This window comes from Platalea leucorodia, assembly GCF_965183815.1.
Source record: "Platalea leucorodia genome assembly, chromosome: 13".
NCBI lineage: Eukaryota > Metazoa > Chordata > Aves > Pelecaniformes > Threskiornithidae > Platalea > Platalea leucorodia.
In genome coordinates this window covers 16,274,057-16,291,983 of record NC_138835.1, presented here as the reverse complement: position 1 = coordinate 16,291,983, position 17,927 = coordinate 16,274,057, and the positions used below count along the sequence as shown (strand labels likewise).

Genomic DNA, 17,927 nt, shown 5'->3' with positions numbered 1-17,927 from the left:
ATGGCGTTCCCCGGCATGGGGCTGCTTCATCCTGAGCCCCAGCCTCCTGCCAGCCACACCGAGGATGCTGGCTGTGGCCCAGGGGCAGGAAAAAAAGCCCCTAAATACCTTTCAGTGGCAACTTTAACAGAACGGAGGCGTTACAGATACTGCGGCCCAGAGAAAGGAGCTGTGCGAGGAGTGAAATAAACCCATCGATGGCCGTTTGGTGCTTCGGCCCCTTTGGTCCCGGGGGAAAGGCTCGCTACAGCAGCGCACGCAGACCCTGCCGCAGGCTCTAACGCTTTTCTAGGTGCAGAGGGAGAGCCAGGGGCAGGGACAGGGACAGGGGCAGGGGCAGGGACGGGGACGGGGACGGGGTCGGGCAGGGGCAGGGGTCGGGCAGACCCCCGCCCGCAGGCTGCTGGACGATGCCGGGTGTCCGGCCCCGCACGGGGGGTCTCGGCGGGCAGAGACCCCTCGGCGAGGCCCGTCCCGCCCACTGTGGGAGGATATATTAAATTCCTCCGGGGAGAAACCCCGCTGCCCGCCCCCAGCCCTCCGCCGCGGCCGGAGCGCCCGGCCCGGCCCTCGGGGGAGGCGGGCCCCGGCCTTGCGCAGGAGACGGGGGCCCTCTAGTGAGGGGCGGCCCGGCCCCGGCCTGCCCGGTGCGGCGCTCCGCTCCCCGCCGCGGCCCCGGTCCGGGGTTTGGGTCCCTGCCCGGGCGGTTCCCCCGTGGGCCCGGCCCGGCCGCGCCTGCTCGGTGCGCGGCGGCCATGGCGGGGCTGGAGCCGCTGTACGCCTGGGCGCGGGCCGCCGTCTCCCGCCCGCAGGACGCGCTGATCTGCGGCGTCCACTGGGAGCTGGTCCGGCATGGCTACCGCTGCCTCGGCGCTGGCGACCAGGTACGGGCCGGGCCCCGCCGGGCTCCTCCGCGGCGTAGGCCGCGGCCAAGCCCCGGCCTTTCCTAGTGCCGCTCGCCGGCGCCGCTCGGCCGAGCCGGGTGCCCGCTGCCGGGGCGGGGTGGGGGGGAAGCCGTGCGGTGTCGGGGGTCTGAGGGGCCTCAGTGCTGCTGGGGGGGCCTGGAGCGGGGGTCCCGGTGCTGGGGGGGTCCCGGTGCTGGGGGGGTCCCGGTGCTGGGGGGGTCCCAGTGCTGGGGGCGTCCCAGTGCTGGGGGGGTCAGTGCCATACCAGGAAGGGGACCACTGTGGTGCTGGAGGGATCTTGGTGCTGGGTGGGGGGGAATCCCCTACCGAAAGGTGGGTGTCCAGTGCAGGGTTGGGGAGGGAAGTGTAGTGCCGGGGGGTTCCCAGTGCTGGGGGCCCTGGTGTGATATCAGGGAGGGGGACGGTGTGGTGCTGGACCCAGTGCTAAGGGCGGGGGGGTCTGGTGGGTTGGGAGCCTGGTGCGGTGTTGGGGGGCAATGGTGGGGGTGCGGGGCACCGTCTTGGCAGAACCCCCCCCCCAGTGCCAGAGGAGGGGACAGTGGGGGACAGTGCCACCTGGCAGCACCACTGCGGGCTGGGACAAACAGAACGACAGCCTTCCCCCCCACCCCAGACAGCTCTGTCCCGTGCTGGGGAGCTGAGAGGTGCCAGGCAGGGAAAAGCACCATCCCCCAGTCTAGGTCTTTGTTGCCTCCTCGTGCTCAGCAAAGGGTGGTTGTGTCCCTCCTGTTCCAGCACAGGGATCCTGGGGGAGGCCGGCAAGCAGGCAGGGCCAGCCCGTAGGAAATAAAGCTCTGCTCCTGCAGTCAAAACCTGGAAGGCATTGAGAGGTCCCCTCTTGGAGACCTAAATCCCCTCCTGGAGACCTAGATCTACTCCCAGAGACCTATATCCCCTCCTGGATCTCTCTGTGCAGCCAAGACAGGTCCCCCCAGCCCCGCAGCGTGCTGGGCTCGTGGGCAGGGTCTCAGCCCCACGTCTGTCCTGTTGCAGCCAGGTCCTGATGAAAGGAAGTCGGAGCTGCTTCCCACCGGCTGGGAAGCCAACAAGGAGGTGTATACGCTGCGCTACAAGTCCATGGACGATGCCCATGAGCTGCTGCTGAAGGCCATCATGGTGGAAGACAGTATGATCCTCAATGTCATGGTGAGCACCCAGGCTGGTCCCTGCGAGTTTGGGGTCCTTCAGGTGCCACCCAAAATGTGCAAGGAGCAGCAGGGCCCATTTCTTAAATGTTTGCTGTTATTTGTTCTGCCTTGCAGCAATGTTTGTCCCCCAGGATGGGGCAGACCCAGGGGATGTTAGGGGCTGCAGACCTGCCTGTGCAGCAGCAGATGTAGCCCAGTGGTCAAACACCAGCTGCATCGGGGCAGCGATGCGGTTTGCCTTGCACGCTCTGGCCCAGGCGTTCCCCCTTTTGTGTCCCCTTCCCAGCTCAGGATTTTTCTGCGGATCTTTTCTCCTGTCCCCCACAAGCACCTGCCTGGGGTGGTTTTGCTTTCACCCTTTGCAGCCCTGATTAGGAGAGCGAGCAGGGAGAGCCTCGCTGCACAGTGGAGTTTGTTTGCTCCTGGGGATTCAGGCACAGCACAGGGACGTGGCAGAACGCAGGCAAGCCCATTCCTTGTGTCCCAAGCCCCCAGCTGTGGTTGTACCTGCTCCTTCCCTCGTTCCCAGCTCTGCCGGGCTGCTGACTCCATGTTTCACCTCTCTTTTGCCAGGATCGCCGTTCTCAGAAGGTGGCAGATGTGACCTTGGCAGTGGCTGACTACATCAACCCAGAGCACCTGGACGATTTCCACAAGTAATCTCAGTTCCCCTGCATTTTCTGCAGGAGGAAATGTCCCACCGGCATGGGGAGGGGGGCAGAGACCAGGTTAGGAGGAGCCTGGAGGACTCTCCTCCCCAGTACAAACCCTGGGGGCAGTCCAGCCAGCCCTGAAATGCAGCCAGAGCTCCCTCCTCTGCCTCCCTCTGCACTGCTGGCCCGTAGGAGGGGTTTAGGGGATGGTGGGACCCTGGGTCGGAGCCCAGGGGGGAGCCACCCCACCTGGGAACGGGCTGGGCCAGCCCAGCACTTCTCTTTCCAGAGCACTGCTTGCCTGTCTGTGCTGGGTGGGCACTGCCCAGTGGTGCGACACCTTCAGCTGTGGCCCAGGCACCCTGTGGCCGCTATGTGCTGTGGTTTCCTCCAGTGCAGAACTGGTCAGGTCATGGCCACAGCACAGGGGGAGTCCCCTGGGCTGGGTGGCACCTCTGCCCTCTCAAATAGGGTCAGGGCTTTGGTGCCACTGTGTGCTGTTACCCCGTCCCCTCCCCTCCGTGCTGCCAGCTGGGGACACATTTTGTGCCAGGGACGCTTTGGGCATGCCTGTCCCCTCACCACCCCTCGCAGCCTGTCCAGCACCCGGATGCCATGGCCTCCCCAGCCCACCACCTCGCCTCTCCTCCCTGCAGGGTGTACAAGAACACTGAGGAGCTGAGGACAAGGATTGCTTCGGGCATCATCGCTCCCCTTGGGGCCCCCGCAGAAAAGGCCAAAAAGGAGCCCGAGCCTGAGAAGAAGGAGCCTGACTTGCCCCGGGATTACGACCCCCTCAGGGTCCCTCCCCGGCAGCCGGCAGGCACGAGGGCACCGTCCTGGTGAGTAAAGAGCGGGTGGCTGCTGACGGTCCTCCGTTAGATGGGACGTGGTCCTGACAGAGCTCTCCGAACTTCACCTCTGGTCCCCATCTCGCACACGTGGGATGGGGAGAAAGGGGATCCCAACCCTCCCCAGCCAGTCTCAGCCTCGTTGGCCACGTGCTTGGGTTGGATTTAAGTTGCCCGCTGAGGGATGGCCTGTTCTGAAGCTGTGTGTTGGTTTGACCCTCCTTTGGCGTTGCCTGGGGGTGCAGCTAGAGACCTACAGACCCAGGAGGGAGAGGGCAGCGTGCAGGGCTGGGGGGAAGACGAGGGGTGGAAGGAGGGAGACCCTGCTCTGTGCTGGCTGAGGGGCCATCAGGGCTCCGGCGCTGGCAGAGCAGGGACAGCAGTGGGAAGGACAGGCAGCCTCCGGGAGGGACACCAAGGCGCTGGGTGTCGGATCGAGCCGTGGGCTCCAGCAGAGCCGCGGGGTCTGTGCTCACGGCAGGGGGAGAGGGCGTGTGGCGGGTGCAGAGCTCTGCCTTCGCTTGGCACAGAGCCGGGGCTGCCTCTAAGCCTCCTGCCTGCTGTGGCCGGTAGAGCTGCCCTCCCAGGAGGGTGCACCCAGCCGGGGCTTGGGGCCAGGCCCAGGAGGGGCGGGCTTGGTGGAGGGGAACAGAGCCCTCTTCTCCTTGCTCTCCTGACCCCGCTTTGAAACCCTTTGCTGGCAAAGCTGGGGAGAGGGGACGCATGGCACCCGCTTCAGCGTCCCTCCCTGGCCCCTTTGTGCCCAGCCATCCCTCGTGCGTGGCAGGCGGGCTCCCCGCTCTCTCCCCCCACAAGCTGTAATCCCCTTTGGCTGGAAGCCAGAGACGCTGCAGTGGCTCTGCCGTCTCTTGGGGACCGGCCATGGCTTCTGCCTTGCGTGTCACCTCTTGCTTCTTTAACCCCACTGCTGTCTGCTGGTGCTCAGGACTGCTCAGGGTGCGAGATGTTCCTCGGGGAGGTGTGGGCAGACAGGCTGGAGCTGGGCACAGCTCTGAAACCATGTTATTGGCACATATTATTGGCAAGGAGATGTGACAGCTGGCTGCAGGCTCACCGCCCCGCTGTCCTCGCACTCCTGGAAGCGGGACTGTCATTGTGTCTCCGACTGGGACACGCCGGAGAGCCTGGCCTAGCCCAGCACCGCTTGGGGAGCCCCTGGCGTGGAAACACCCAGCGTCCACAGACAGCTCCGGCCCGGAGCAGTGGGAACAGCAGGGCCCCCTTCATCTCAGCAAGCTTCCCGCAAGCCTGCCGTGCGCACCGGTGTCCCCACCCGGCTGCACCCTGGAAGCAGGGAATGCTGCGTCCTGGGCACGGGGTGCCTCCCAACGCCAGCCTGCTCACGCAGGGTCTTGCAGGGCCCTTTGGGTGCTGCAGTGCTTGCCGTGGGAGAGCACCCATGAGCACAGCACCGGGAACCACGCTGGCTGCGCTGCCCTCCCGCTTGCTCGCTCCTGCTCGCTCTGCGCAGCCGGTCTCCCCTTCGCTGAGCGTCTCGCTGTATTCTGTGTTTCAGGCCTTCCCCCTTGAGCCCCTTTGCTGTCGGTGGGGAAGACCTGGACCCTTTTGGGTGAGTACGGCTGGGAGAGGTGGGGCTTTGCGTGCCCAGGGAGCGTCCCCTGCTCAGCCCTTGGGATGTGTGGGGGTGGCTGGGGACCGTCTGGCTCAGGCGTCCAGCGAAGTGTCTCTAAGTGCGGACGGCGATGAGACAGTTGCTCAGTGCAAATTGCAGGGGACCAAGTGACAGTTACTAAACCTCAATATGGTTCTAATATCGTAATAAGATCCCGTCTCTTGCATAGATGATAGGTTGCAATCTGTGTCTGTTTAATAATCAGCTTGTATTCATTTAACGTGCAGTAATTCCTTCAGTAAATCAAAGCTGAATATGTTGTTAAGTGAATGTAAGCCTCTAATTTAAAATGTTACCAGCTGCTGCGTCTACAGCCCAGCAGTCTGGAGAATGGGAGGCTTAAAGCCGAGCCCACAGATTCTCAAGTCCTGGTTGTGAGCCTCCCAGCTGTCTGAGGCACTCGAGAGAAAGGCCGGATAGAAGGAGGGCTGTCTGGGGGACTGATCTTCACAGATACGTCTCTCTGCCTTTGGTTTGGTCGGGCAAGGAGAACCTGTCATCTTCCATTCCAGTTAAAAGCACATAGTCAGACAAAAACCAGCTCTTCGAGTTGTTGCAGAGCATCCTGCGGCCCAGGGGAGTCCTCTTTGGAACCGCTCTCCTGTGGGGATCGCATTTTTTCCCCTCTTGCAAGACTTGGTTCTCCTTGGGTTTGGCTAGAAAACGGCCAACTAAAAACGTCCTGCCCGGCTGGAAGGAGAGGCCTGGAGGCTGGGTGGCTGGAAGGAAACCCGATAGCATGAGGAGAGGGCGTTCAGTTGTGGGGGAGACCCTGTTTCTCTCGCTGCCTCCAGCCCTTCATCAGAGGTTTCTCTATAAATGACAAAAAAGATTTTCCATTTACAAATGGAAGCAGACTTGCGCGCCGACACCTGCCAGCGCTGGGGCTGGAGACCCGGACTCCCAGGCATGTGCTCGTGGGGCCTGGCTGTCCCGGGGCGCTTTGGGCAGCCGGCCTGGCGTAATGGAACTCATTAGCGCAGTTGTTAATGACTCGTATGATGGCAGCGGTGTCCAGAGGCTCTAGCCGAGTTTGCACAAAGCCGACCGTGAGGAATGGCACTCGCAGCATGGGGCAGCTCCCGAGGAGCCACCGTGGTCAGCAAATGACTTCCAGGCAGCTCTTTGGAAAGGCTGGCAGGGGCCCCGGCCGGGTCTGGGAGCTCTTGCAACACCGCGCAGGGCAGGACACGCTGCTCACCCGGGAGAGCTGAGGGCAGGGACGGGACTACGAGCCAGCATCGAGGGCCAGTGGGTCTGACACTTCACCAGGGGATGGTCAGCAGCCCACTGGGGCTACGAGCTGGCAGTGAGGGCCAGCGGGTTTGATGCTTCCCCAGGGGATGGTCAGCAGCCCACCAGGGCTACGAGCCGGCAGTGAGGGCCAGCGGGTCTGATGCTTCCCCAGGGATGGTCAGCAGCCCACTGGGACTCGCCAGCCATCGCTGGTGCCCTGAATGGCTCCTTGCAGGAACCTGGGGAAGAGGGAAGCTGCCTCTCCGCTGCTCCAGTGTCTGTTTTGGCGTCGGCTCTGAGGAAGGCAGGCGGGCGAGGGCTGTTGCTTCCCTGTGCATGTCTGCAGCTGGCCCCGGGGGTTTGGGGGCACGGTGGTGCCCCGGACCTGGGTGTTTGCTGGTGCCCTGGCTTCGGCACGCGCTCTGCAGCTGTAAGACTCCCAGCTCGGCACGACGATGAGCTGTGAGTCGCATCCTGCCCCTGACCTTGCGGCGTCGTGCGGGCAGCGTTGCAGGGCTGTGATAACCCCAGGTAGGAGCAGGGCGTGACGCAGTCGCGTTCCCTCCTGTGGCAGACAGCAGCCGCCATGGGACGAGGGTCTGCTGTGCCCCAGCACTCCTGCACACACGCACATCAAGTGCTGTCTTGCTGCCGTGGGCTCGCCTTGCCGGCTTGCCCGGGCCCGTGATGCGGTGGGTTAGCGGTGCTTTCCTTCCACGTGCTGTGTGTTGTTAACCCCACGTTCCCGTGCTCGGCATTCCTGCAGCGCAGGGATGCGCTTTGCTCCTCTCTCGCCGGTGCCAGTCTCATCTCTTTCTGCCTTTCCTCTCCCCAGAGGTCGGAGTGGGGGAATGATCGTGGATCCTCTCCGGTCTGGCCGCCCGCAGCCCGGCATTGACCCATCGTCAGGCATTCCAGGCCGGCTTCCCCCAGGAGCAGTTCCGCCAGGCGCCAGATTCGACCCCTTTGGCCCGCTGGGAGCTGGCAGGTCTGGGTAGGTGTTTGGCTGTGCCCGGTGTCCCCAGCCTGCTCTCTGGGCTGCCGCTGGATCTCCTGGCTCATCCCTCCTGCTGCAGGACTGAGCTCTCGCTCCTGGTTTGACTCTGCTCTGCATTTCTTTCCAGGCCAGATCCCGACCACCTTCCCCCTCCGGGCTATGACGACATGTTCATGTGAGGAGTCGCCGCATGGCTCCTCATGGCTGCGGCCACAGCAGTCCCCTGGGAGGCAGGAACACTTTCCCCTCTTTGCTCCCCGTTTGGTGGACTTCGATCTTTTCAGCAGCAATTTTCTTCTCCCCGTTCGGGGCCACGTTCCTGTGTGCCAGACCAGCTATAAAGGTTTCCCTGTGTGCAGAACAGAAGAGGAGGCAGGAGGTTCCTTTCTTTCCGTGTTCCTCTGAGGGTGCCCGGCCGTTTGCACCCAGCTGAAGTGGTCCTGCCCCGCACGGGGTGGCAGCGTGGGGCATGGTGCGGTGCTCCCAGCACGGCCTGGGTGCTGTGGGGTTTCCTCCTCTGCTTCTCCAGGGTGGCACCGCTTTTGCTGCCGGGGTTCCGCAAGCGGTCGCTGCTGAGGAGGGAGCTGGCTTCTTGCTGCTCCGGTGCTGGGGAGCTGCAGTGGCCTCGCTGAAGGTGACAGCCGGCGTGGGCTCCCCGTGCAGAGATGGTTTCTCTCTTGCTCTTTATCTGTGCGAGGGGCTGATCAGCGCAAAGGGCTGGAAAGCCCAACCCAGGGGGTCTCCGCGGGCAGACCCCCAGCAGCGGCTGAGATCAGCTTCCACGTGGCTGTGCCCGCTGGCTTTAAAGAGCACCACCAGCAAGGCCTTTACTGCGCGCGAGGAGAGAGATTGGATTCCTGCCCCACCTTGCCCTCTCTCCCCTGCAGCCCTGGTGTTTTTCCTTCCTGGGTGCACGCAAAGCCCCGCGGCAAGGGTGGCTCGCCGGGCACCACGCGGCGCTGGGGCAGGAGGGAGGGTGCTCGGTGCCCGCACGCCCTGCCCGGCCCGGCGCTGGCTCTGCGGGCACGGCGGAGCTGAGCCCGGCACCGAGCTGGGGCCCTTCTGGGGGTGCGTGCGGGGGGCTCGCTCGGCTGTGGGATTTGCTTTGCAGAAGAGGTTTATAGAACGCATTTCCCTACCGTCAGCCCCGTTGCGTGCGGCTCTGCCTGGCTGAGCTCTGCCAAACAGCTCGGGGAGGATGGGCGAGATCTGTGTGGCTCAGGCGCCGGAGCTCTTTCTGGAAACCCCCTCCCTTCCCTGCGGCTCCCCCCAGGTCAGTTCATTCTGGGGCTGCAGCTCGTCTGTCCTGTCAGGGGTTCATATCGTGTTTTGCTTCTCATGGTTTGATTTCTTGGAAGGATGTTCACGAGATGGAAATAAAAGCCTGACAGCAGTGTTTTGTTGGTGCTTGCTGGCGGTGGCCCCCCCGCCGCAGCCCCCTTCTCCCCACCGTGGGAAGGGAAACCCCGGAGCTCTGCTTCCCTGCGCCTGCCCTCCCCGCAGGATCCACGCTGGGAACCCGCTTTGTACCTGCCCCTGAGCAGCAACGCTTTTCCGAGATGATGTGACTGTACTAAGAAAATTAAGTGGAGAACGGCCCAGGCTTGGCTCTGGCTGCGCCGTGCGGTAATTGGCTCTCCGGGGTATTGAATGCCGTCGGTACGCTGCATGCAGCCCTGCTGGCATAAATAAAAAGGGGGAAGCGATCCCCCTGTCTATCTCTTTTCCCTAAAGGCTTTTTCCTTTTAAAACCCCTTTGCCTACAACCGCAGCTACTAAAGCTGAGTTACGGCGTGTGCGACCTGGGCTGCGTGCCGGTGTGAGCGGGGAGGCCCGGCCGTAGAAGTTCAGCGCTGGGGCAGCTCCTGCGCGGAGCCCCGTGTTTGCAAGAGCTGGTTTCGAGCCTGGCCCCGGTGGGGATGCGCCATCCCCGCGGCACGTCCCCGGGGCTTTTGGTGGACGGTCCCGCTGCAGATCCACGGATGGGCGATGCCCGTGACCGGAGCAGACGGCAGCTGGGCTCGCAGCAGGGGTGGGCTGGAGAGCAAGGCCCGGGGCTCGGTGAGACCCCTGCTCCTGCTTGTCCCCTCCAGCTCCTGGGGCAGCCTGAGCCCGTCCACAGCTTCGCCCCAGGAGAAAGGAGCCCCCGACCTCACTGCGTGGGGCTGCGACGCGGGGAGGGGAAAGGGCTTTGCCCTTATCAGAGGGGCCCCTCTCCGCGGGAGGCGGCTGCGTGCTGCGCCTGAATTAATCATGTTCTGCAACCTTTCAGGAGGGAGAGACGCAGCCGGCTTTGATGGGGCTAATTAAAGCGAGCCAGCGCCGGGAGAGGCTGTGGCAGGCCCTGATAAACAATCTTTTGTCTGCAGCGCTCGGCCCCAGCGGGTTTGCGGTGCTGTGCAGCTGGGGGAGCAGGTGGGAGAGGAGAGGGGTGTCAACGGGGGCAAGCGCCCGGCATTGAGCCGTGCCCGCTGCAGGCCTGCGCCTGAGCCTGGGGGCTCCCGGGGCTGCGCCGTCCGCTCTCCAGAGCGGATGGGTAAAAGGAGGCGAGGATCCTCCTCTCCGGGGACCCGAGACCGTCCCGGCGGCTGCGGAGCTGCCCGGAGCGCGGCAGCGGTGGCTCCTGGGGGCCAGCGATCCCAAGCGCGTTCCTCGCTCCATCCGCAGGGCTGGTGGCCAGGCAGGCACCGACCCCATTCCCTGGGCACGGGCGGGGGGCAGCCGTCCCTGCTGCAGCCTCGTACCGCACCGAGCACGGCGGCCGCAAGGGCCGGGTCCCCCACCAGCAGGAGGGACGGTCCAGGCCCCCGGCCGCGTGTCCCCGTCCCCGGCACGGCTGCTGCTAACATACGTGATGGAAAGCATTAACATGCACGGGAGCGCATCCAGCCACGCACCTCGAGTTAATTTTATGGGGAGGCCGTGAAGAGCGGCTGGGGCTGGCGTGTGCGGTCTTGGCACGGGCACAGCCCTCCCTCCTCCCGCAGCACCGGCGAGGCGCTTCCACGTCACGTTTGAAGAAAGACGCTGGATTATTGGTAATGGCTCGAGATCCCCGGAGAGTGCTTCAGGCCATCTGCCAGCCGCCCAGCCCCGCGGCACCTGCCCCGCGCGCGCCAGCGGCAGAGCCCCCGGCGCTGCCAATTACCCCGCAGACGACGCTCCGTCCCTGGGATCCCGTGTGTCCCGTGCGGGGCGCGAGGGAGGAACTGGTGCCTATTGCACAGACGGGAAAACAAAGCAGCTCCCGTTATTTGGGACTGGGGAAGGCGTGCTGGGCCGTTCCCTCCTTGCTCGCCCCCGGCACAAGCAGAGACACCCCCAAAGCCCGGAGCCGGGGCACTGGCGACCTCCGTGCTGAGCAGGGGGATGAGGACGCGCTGCCCGCCACCTCCCTGCCCTTGCGCCACACTCGTGGCCCGGTGCAGTGGCATTACCCTGCCCGGCGCCTCTGGCTGCGGCCGTGCTGCCCGTCCCCGTGGTGTCGGGGCTACGTGCCCGGGCTGCAGCGGTGCGAAGCACGAGGCAGCCGCCGTTGTCCCCAGCTCTACAGGAAGGCAGCGGGGCCGGGGCTGGCGTCTGTCAGCCATTGTGCCCTCGGTGCCCCTTCAGCAGGGCCCTTCCCCTCCGGCTGGGCACGGTGCCGCCCGCTGCTCCCCACTGCCCATCCCGCACCTCCCACCTCCTCCGGCAAAACCGGCTTCTCCCACAGAAACCGGAGAGGATCCAGAAATGGCACGTAGGGGTGAAACGCTCTCTCAGCGGGCCGGTTTCGCTGCAGGGGAATGGGGAGCGTTCCCAGGGGACGGGGGGCACTTCTGGGGTATCCCAAAGCTGCGTCCCACCCACCCACCAGCACCTAATTCCCATGGGTGGGCAAAGCCCTGGGACCCCCCTGTGCGGAGGGGCCAATGACCCTCACCCCCCCGGCTGCACAGCATCAGCCCGCCGGGAGCGACGAAGGGGCGGCCAGGCCGACGCAGGGAGGAACTGCGGGGCAGCCAGCTGCGGCGCGGGGCCGAGCGGCTCCGGGGCCGCCGGCAGCTCCGTGTCCCCCCGCCGCAGCCACCCTCTGCCTCAGCCCGGGGGGGTCTCTGTACGAAATCGCTTCCCAGTCCTGGAGCTCTCGATGAGCTTCTTTAATGGCACTCCTTCCTCAACGCTCTTCGTTCCCCTTAAATCTCTCTGTCTCAGTGGAGAGGCTTCCCCCCGGGCCTGCAGGTCCTCAAGCGACAGCCCAGCAACGCGCCGACAAAGCAACGACGGCCGCTTCCCGCAGAGCAGCCTCGCGCCCTGACCCACGGAGCGTTTCCCACACCCACACGAAGCAGGTGCTCGGCAGCGGCAACTCCAAGCAGGCTCAGCGTTTCCTCCTGGAAAGATCCCTTCCATCTTACTTAAAGTGACAAAAACGGATGAGGACGATTTCTCCCTCTAATGGGTTTATTTTCTAATCCAGGCTCGCGGGGCCAGCGCTGAGAGCTGCGGGAGGGGCTTCTGCCTTCCTCTCTCCCTGCGAACACACATGGATCCCCCGGCAGACCCCGCGCGAGAGCCTTCCTCCCCGTCCTCCCCTTCCTCCCCTGGCGTGCCCCCCCGCCCTGGGATCGGCCCCTCCACGACAGCCGCGATGGCATTTGCTCCCCCTGCCCTGCTTGGGCCCTTCGTTTGGCCCCGCGGGCCCCGCTGGCGGCCGCTCGCCCCGGGGCTGCGGGGGACGGCGGAGCACAGCCGCCCATTTCGCCCCAAGCGTGGTTTAACCCCAGGGAAAGGCGCCAGGGCGCCGGGGCCGCGGGCGCGAGGCCATTCCAGGTTGTTTCCCGGGACCCTACCATCAACACGGAGCGTGGCCGGGCGAGGCAGTGACGGGCAGAGGGGCTGCGAAGCGTTAGACGTGAAAACGCCGGGCAGGGGATGCCGTGCCCGGCGTCCGAGGGGGACACTGGAAGCCCTGAAATAAAACCTGACCCAGGCAATCGCACCGTGTGTAAAAATGACTTTCCTCTTGTGTCAGGCTGTCTGGACAGATTTGTCTCCGCCTGGAAACATGTGAAGCGCATAATTTATGGGATGGATTAAACCCTGGTGGCGGTTCATGACAAACACCACCTTTTGTGGGTCTGCATTTTCCTATGGGAGAATTATTTCCCTTTCTCAGCATCCTGCTCATACGGATTTTTCTTTCCACAGAACGTTGTGCTTTAATGATGCTTCATGTTTAATTCCCGAGGTGCAATTTTCCCTTCAGGACGCAGACAATGGCTCTCGCGATCAGCACAAAGGCTCGCGCGCGGGCGCCCTGGCGGCAGAGCTGCCCGTCTGACACGGGAACAGGAGAACCGCATCGTTTCGAGGTGTCGGGAATTGTCCCCTCTCCTCCAGACAGAGCACCGTGATTTCTGAGGAGGCCGTTCCGGGGCTGCTGGTGGGAGCGGGATGCTCGGCACGGTGTGGGTGTGTGTCCTGGCCTTCATCCCGCTCTCCGGCGTGGGGCTGGTGGGGTGCAAGGGGGTGGCGGGGGGCTGGACCCTGCCGCACAGACGGCGGTCACGCTTGCTGTCTCCTCTTCTGCCCGGAGCGGTGCAAGCCCCAACTCTGCACCACAGAGTTTTACAAGAAACTATTGCTAAGAAAGGTCGCTGACGGCAGAAAATGAGAAGCTCCATCCCGAAGAGGAGCAGCCGGCCCCAGGCCCCGGCTGCTGGGAAGGAGCCGGCTGTGGCAGCGGCAGGGAGCTCGGCCTCGCGTCCAGCCCAGGCTGCAACCGGCCACGGCACGAAATCCCACGGGCGTCTCGAAGGTGCCGCTGCCCCGGTGCTGGCGGGCAGGACCCCGTCCAGGAGGGTGCCGGGGAGGCGAGCGGGGCGTCCGGCGGCCACGCTGCCCCGGTGCTGGCGGTGGGGTCAGCAGGGCATCCCAAAGCTGCGTCGCCCCGGCGCTGCCGGACGGGAGCCCCATCCGAGAAGGGTCCGGGCAGGCAGGGAAGGTGGCCGGAGGCCGCCGGACGGGCGTGGGCGAAGCCTCACCAGACGGCGTTGGTGTCAGGGCGCGGCGAGGGGAGCCCCGCTTCTGCCGGCGGCGCGGGGTCCCCGGGGCGGCGCGGGGTCCCCGGGGCGTGCGGGGCTACGAGCCCGGCCCCTCGGGGGGCTGGGGCGGGGGGCTGAGCTGGCTCTCCAGCAGCGCCCGCGTCCCCTCGGCCGACACCCTCCGCATCCGCAGCCTCACGGAGCCGTAGGTGCCACCGGTGCGGCGGGCGGCCCGAGCGCGGCGGCGGGCGGCGGCGGCGGCCAGCAGCAGGGCGGCGAGCAGTAGCCCTCCCAGGGCCAGCAGCGCCAGCCCGGCCACGGTGCAGCGGTCGAGGCGGGCCCGCAGCCGAGCCGCCCGCTCCTCCAGCCGCTCCATCTGCCTCGCCGGCACCGCCGGGTCGGGGCGCGCCGCCCGCGGCACGGCCCCCGCCAGCACCACCAGCGCCGCGCCGCTCAGCGCGCAGCCCAGCGCCAGCGCCAGCCCCGGGCCCGCGCCGGGCCCCACCGGGCCGCGCCCGCCCCCCGCCGCCGCCGCCGCCGCCGCCGCCTCGCCCGGGCTCCGCAGCTCCGCCGCCCGCGGGGCCGCCATGGAGCCGCCGCCGGCCTGCGCGGCCAGAGGTGAGCGGCGGACCCCGACCGGGATGCGCCCCCGAACCGGAGCCGGGTCCCCGCACCGGGCTGTCCCCCCGAACCGGACCCGACCCCCCGCACCGGGATGCTCCCCCGAACCGGACCCGACCCCCCGCACCGCGCTGTCCCCCCGAACCGGACCCGACCCCCCGGACCGCGCTTTCCTCCCCGAACCGGACCCGACCCCCCGCACCGGGATGCTCCCCCTCCCGGACCCGACCCCCCGCACCGCGCTGCCGAACCCACCCCCCGGGTCCCCCAGCCGGGTTGCTGCTGCGCCCGGGATCCCGCCTACCCGCACCGGGCGCCTCCCGGGTCCCCGCACCGGGCTGCTCCCCTTCCCTGGACCCGGCACCTGCCTCCCCGAACCGGGTGCCCCCCCCTCCCCGGGTCTCCTCCTCCCCGAACCGGGCTGACCCCCCCCCCCCCCGGACCCGCTTCCTCCCCCGGTCCCCCGGAGCGCACCCAGCCGCTCCCCGCCCGCTTCCCCCGCTCCCCGCACCGGGCTGGGGCCCCGATCCCCCACACCGGGCTCCGCTCCCGCTTCTCCGGTCCCACCTCGGTCTGCCCGCCCCGCCGGTGCCCGCCCCGAGCTGTCCTCCCTCCCCGGTCCCCCGCGCCGGGCTGCCTACCCCCGCCGCCTCCCCGGCTCCCGGGGCCGGGGCCGGGGCCGCCGCGGCGGCGGGCGGGGGGCGCCCCCGGTGCCGGCCCCGCCGCCGCCCGCAGCCGCTGCGCACGCACCCGCGTGCGGCGGGCAGCCCCGGGGGCACGCGCGTCCGCACCCGCCCGCTTGCACCCCCGCACCTTCTGGGCACGCCCCGCCTGCAACGGGGACCCCTCCGTGCACCCCCCGAGAGCACCGGGACCCTCGGGGGGGGGGGGGTGACCCGGGGGGGGGCCCGGGGGACGTGCCCATGGGGCGCGGGCTGGGCACCCCACAACCGGCCGGCCGCGCTGGGGAGCCGGGGCAGAGCCGGGCTGGGGGCGCTGGGACTGCAGCCCCCGTCCCGCAGCCCTGAACGCAGCGGGGAGCGCTCCCCCCGGCCGGCTGCCCACCCGCAGCCCCCGCAAGGGCCAAGCCTGCCCCCGCAGCCCTGGGGAAACGTCCAGGGCTCGACCTGGGCTTGGGCCAGGCACGAGAGGCTCCAGCCGGCCACAGAAGAGCCCGTGGCAGTGCCCGCTGCCCAGAGCCCCCCCCAGCCGGGCTGGCCCCCGCGGTCCCACCGCAGCCCCGCGGCACAGAGCCCCCCCTTCACCCCCGCCTCTCGCCGCGCCGTTTATTCCGATTTTTCACAGGGCGCCTGTGTTAGTGCCCGCTCCGCTTCTCGCCGACCTGAAACTGGATGCGGGCCTGAGCCCCAGCAGCGACCTGCTGGCAGCAGCACGCTTTTAGCTCGTTTGTTAATACGACGTGTGCTATTTCCGCGTTTGGAACGGTGCCCGGAGATGGGCTTGTGGATGTAAATCCCGAGCGATAGCGGGTGGGCTGCTGAAAGCTGCCGGGAAGATTTGTCCATCACGTTGCGGTTCCCTTCAGCACATTCACATGCCTCCAGCATCTTCGCGAGCTCAGCCGTCGTTGCGCTAGGTGATGAGGCGCCGGTGGCGGTGCTGGGCAAGCTCGCCCCGAGCTGGGTGGCCCTGAGCCCCCCATGCCCTGCGCCCTCGCCCCCCGCACGGCGAGTCCTTCCACCCACGGTGCTGGGGCATTTTCCTGCGTGGTGTCGGCAGATGGGAGTCTCCTGCCACCGGTTTCATGACGCAGGCAGGGACTTTCTCTGAAGTCTCTGTCAAACACAGCTAAACCTGATCAAAGAGGTTCAGAGAGGTTAGGGGGGACGCACGCAGAAATAAAAGGTGCATTTGCGTTTTCTGGGGGAGTCGGGCCGGCTCAGCCCGCACCCATCCAGCCGCTGGTGCTGGCAGGGGCCCGGCAGGGCCAGCTTGGCTCGTGCCACTGCTGCTCAGCGGGTTGACGATGGGTGACATTATCCTTCCTTGGACATCTCCCTCATTAAACTCTAAAGTTTCTGTTCAAAATTAACCTCTGGATAATTTTTAGCCATTTTCTCCCATTTTTTAAATTTTCCTCCAAGGTTTGCTGGGAGGTTTGCTGTCTAGTTTAATGGTTTGTTTAGCTCGGCAAAATGGGTTTGCAGGTTCCCCGCGTCCCCCACTGCGATGCGCTCAGATCGCGGCTGGTGCTGACCGGCACCCTCCAGGGTTGCGGGGCATTACCCGAAAAGGGACCGACCCGCGGTGCCTCCGGTCCCCAAGCTGCGGCAGGGCCACCTTGTGCCGTGGCAGGGACAGGGATACACATGATTTTATTATTTTTTAAGTTTGCAGCGGAGGTTGTGCGTGCTGCGACCCACCCGCTTGCTGCTCCCGTCTCCTCTCATTGCCCTGTGTCGAAACGCAGAGGCTTCCCAGCACAGCGTCCCCGGGGATGCATCCAGAAGTGGGCCGAGAAAGAAGCAGAATTAAAAATAAATGTAAGTGCATCCTGACACGTTAACCACATTTAGAGAGGCTTTAGTACCAACCCACTCCGCAGGAAGGCAGAAGATGCTTGGAGACAAGTAGGTCACGGGACACAGATTGTCCCGAATCAGCAGGAAAAGATGGATCTGGAGCAGGCGGGCACGTCCCTGCGAACAGACGGGCAGGCAGGAGCGGGGCCGGGAGGGGAGCGCGCCAGCGCCGGGGCCTGCTGCCTCAGCATCGCCAAATTCCCCGGGAGAAACAGAAACGCCGCCGGTCTGCTCCTGAGCAGAGCCGTGGTCAAGCCCCCCGTTTCGGGGCACCCAAACCCTGTGGCCGATGATGCACCCAGGGGTCCCCGGGGTGCCGAGGCTGGGACCCCCGCGGGGCTGGGGGCTCAGGGGGCAGAGGCAGAGCCGTCCATGCCGTGGCTCCCTCCTGCCTTCGTGCACAGGCAGGGGCGAGCCTGCGAGCGCGGCGGCAGCTGGTGCGGCAGTCGGGTCGGTGCCGCGCTCTGCCGCGGGGTCAGGGTGCCGTGTCAGCCGGGGCGCTGCTCCTGCACCCCAAACCCACAGACGTGCTCGAGAGGACACCTGCAATGGATGGGATGGAGGGAGGCATCCTGCACGCGTCGCTGCTTTCGCTGTGCCGCCCCTGGGTCCCGCTGCCATTGCCGGATGGGAGCTGGGAGATGGCCTCAGGCCTTCGTAGGGCTGGAGGGCGCGGGGCGGGCAGCCCGAAAGCTGCCCCGGCCCCGGCCCGAGGCGGCTGAGCCTGGGGCTGGGGGCTGCAAGGGCCGCTCCATCCCCAGGGCGCTGGGACCGAGGGAAGGGGAGGAGAGATGGAGACAGCCAAGATTTATGCTGCCAGCGCAGGAGCAAAGAGAGGAGGGAGACAGCCAAGGTCAGAGACAGCACTGCCAAAATTCACAATGAATCTGCAGGAGCGCTGGAGGGGAGAGACTGAGGGCTTGGAAAGAAATGGAAAGAAGAGGGAGGGAGACAGAGCAGGGCAAGGGAGCGGGGGGACAGGGCGGACGGGGACGGGGACATGCTGCTGCTTGGCCAAAATGATTAAATGGGGATGAGAGGGACAGCAAACGGGAGCGCCAAGCCAGCAGAGGAGACAGCGGGAGCAGGAACGGGAGGGAGCTGGGAGGGCGGTGGACACGACTCTGTCCCTCCGGGCCCCTCCAGCGCACACCCGTGCAGCACAGCCCAGTTTTGGGGTGTGCACGGCTGCACACCTGACCCTGATCCAGCCCCGCTGCGGAGGTGAAGTTTCATTCCTGCCTCCTTAGTATTCACAGCATCCCACGGCAG

General features: G+C 66.2%; 2 protein-coding genes across 2 annotated transcripts; one reads left to right on the top strand and one right to left on the bottom strand.

Moving 5' to 3' along the window:
* Positions 1 to 637: 637 nt before the first annotated feature.
* On the top strand, positions 638 to 9,130 carry PSMF1 (proteasome inhibitor subunit 1). The gene is made up of 7 exons (XM_082326292.1): positions 638 to 884; positions 1,920 to 2,072; positions 2,648 to 2,730; positions 3,384 to 3,569; positions 5,116 to 5,169; positions 7,304 to 7,462; positions 7,593 to 9,130. Exons 1-7 carry the CDS (start codon positions 756 to 758, stop codon positions 7,642 to 7,644), a joined length of 816 nt encoding a protein of 271 aa, XP_082182418.1. The 5' UTR covers positions 638 to 755; the 3' UTR covers positions 7,645 to 9,130.
* Positions 9,131 to 13,588: 4,458 nt separating this feature from the next.
* On the bottom strand, positions 13,589 to 15,680 carry TMEM74B (transmembrane protein 74B; the record flags this gene model as incomplete). The annotated part of the gene is made up of 2 exons (XM_082325704.1): positions 13,589 to 14,095; positions 15,507 to 15,680. 2 exons carry the CDS (start codon positions 15,678 to 15,680, stop codon positions 13,589 to 13,591), a joined length of 681 nt encoding a protein of 226 aa, XP_082181830.1.
* Positions 15,681 to 17,927: the final 2,247 nt, after the last annotated feature.

Coding starts and splice junctions, on each gene's coding strand:
- PSMF1 (XM_082326292.1), top strand. CDS start 756: ATGGCGGGGCTGGAGCCGCTGTACGCCTGGGCGCGGGCCGCCGTCTCC. Junction 2,731..3,383: donor CACCTGGACGATTTCCACAA/GTAATCTCAGTT, acceptor TCCTCCCTGCAG/GGTGTACAAGAACACTGAGG. Junction 7,463..7,592: donor CTGGGAGCTGGCAGGTCTGG/GTAGGTGTTTGG, acceptor ATTTCTTTCCAG/GCCAGATCCCGACCACCTTC.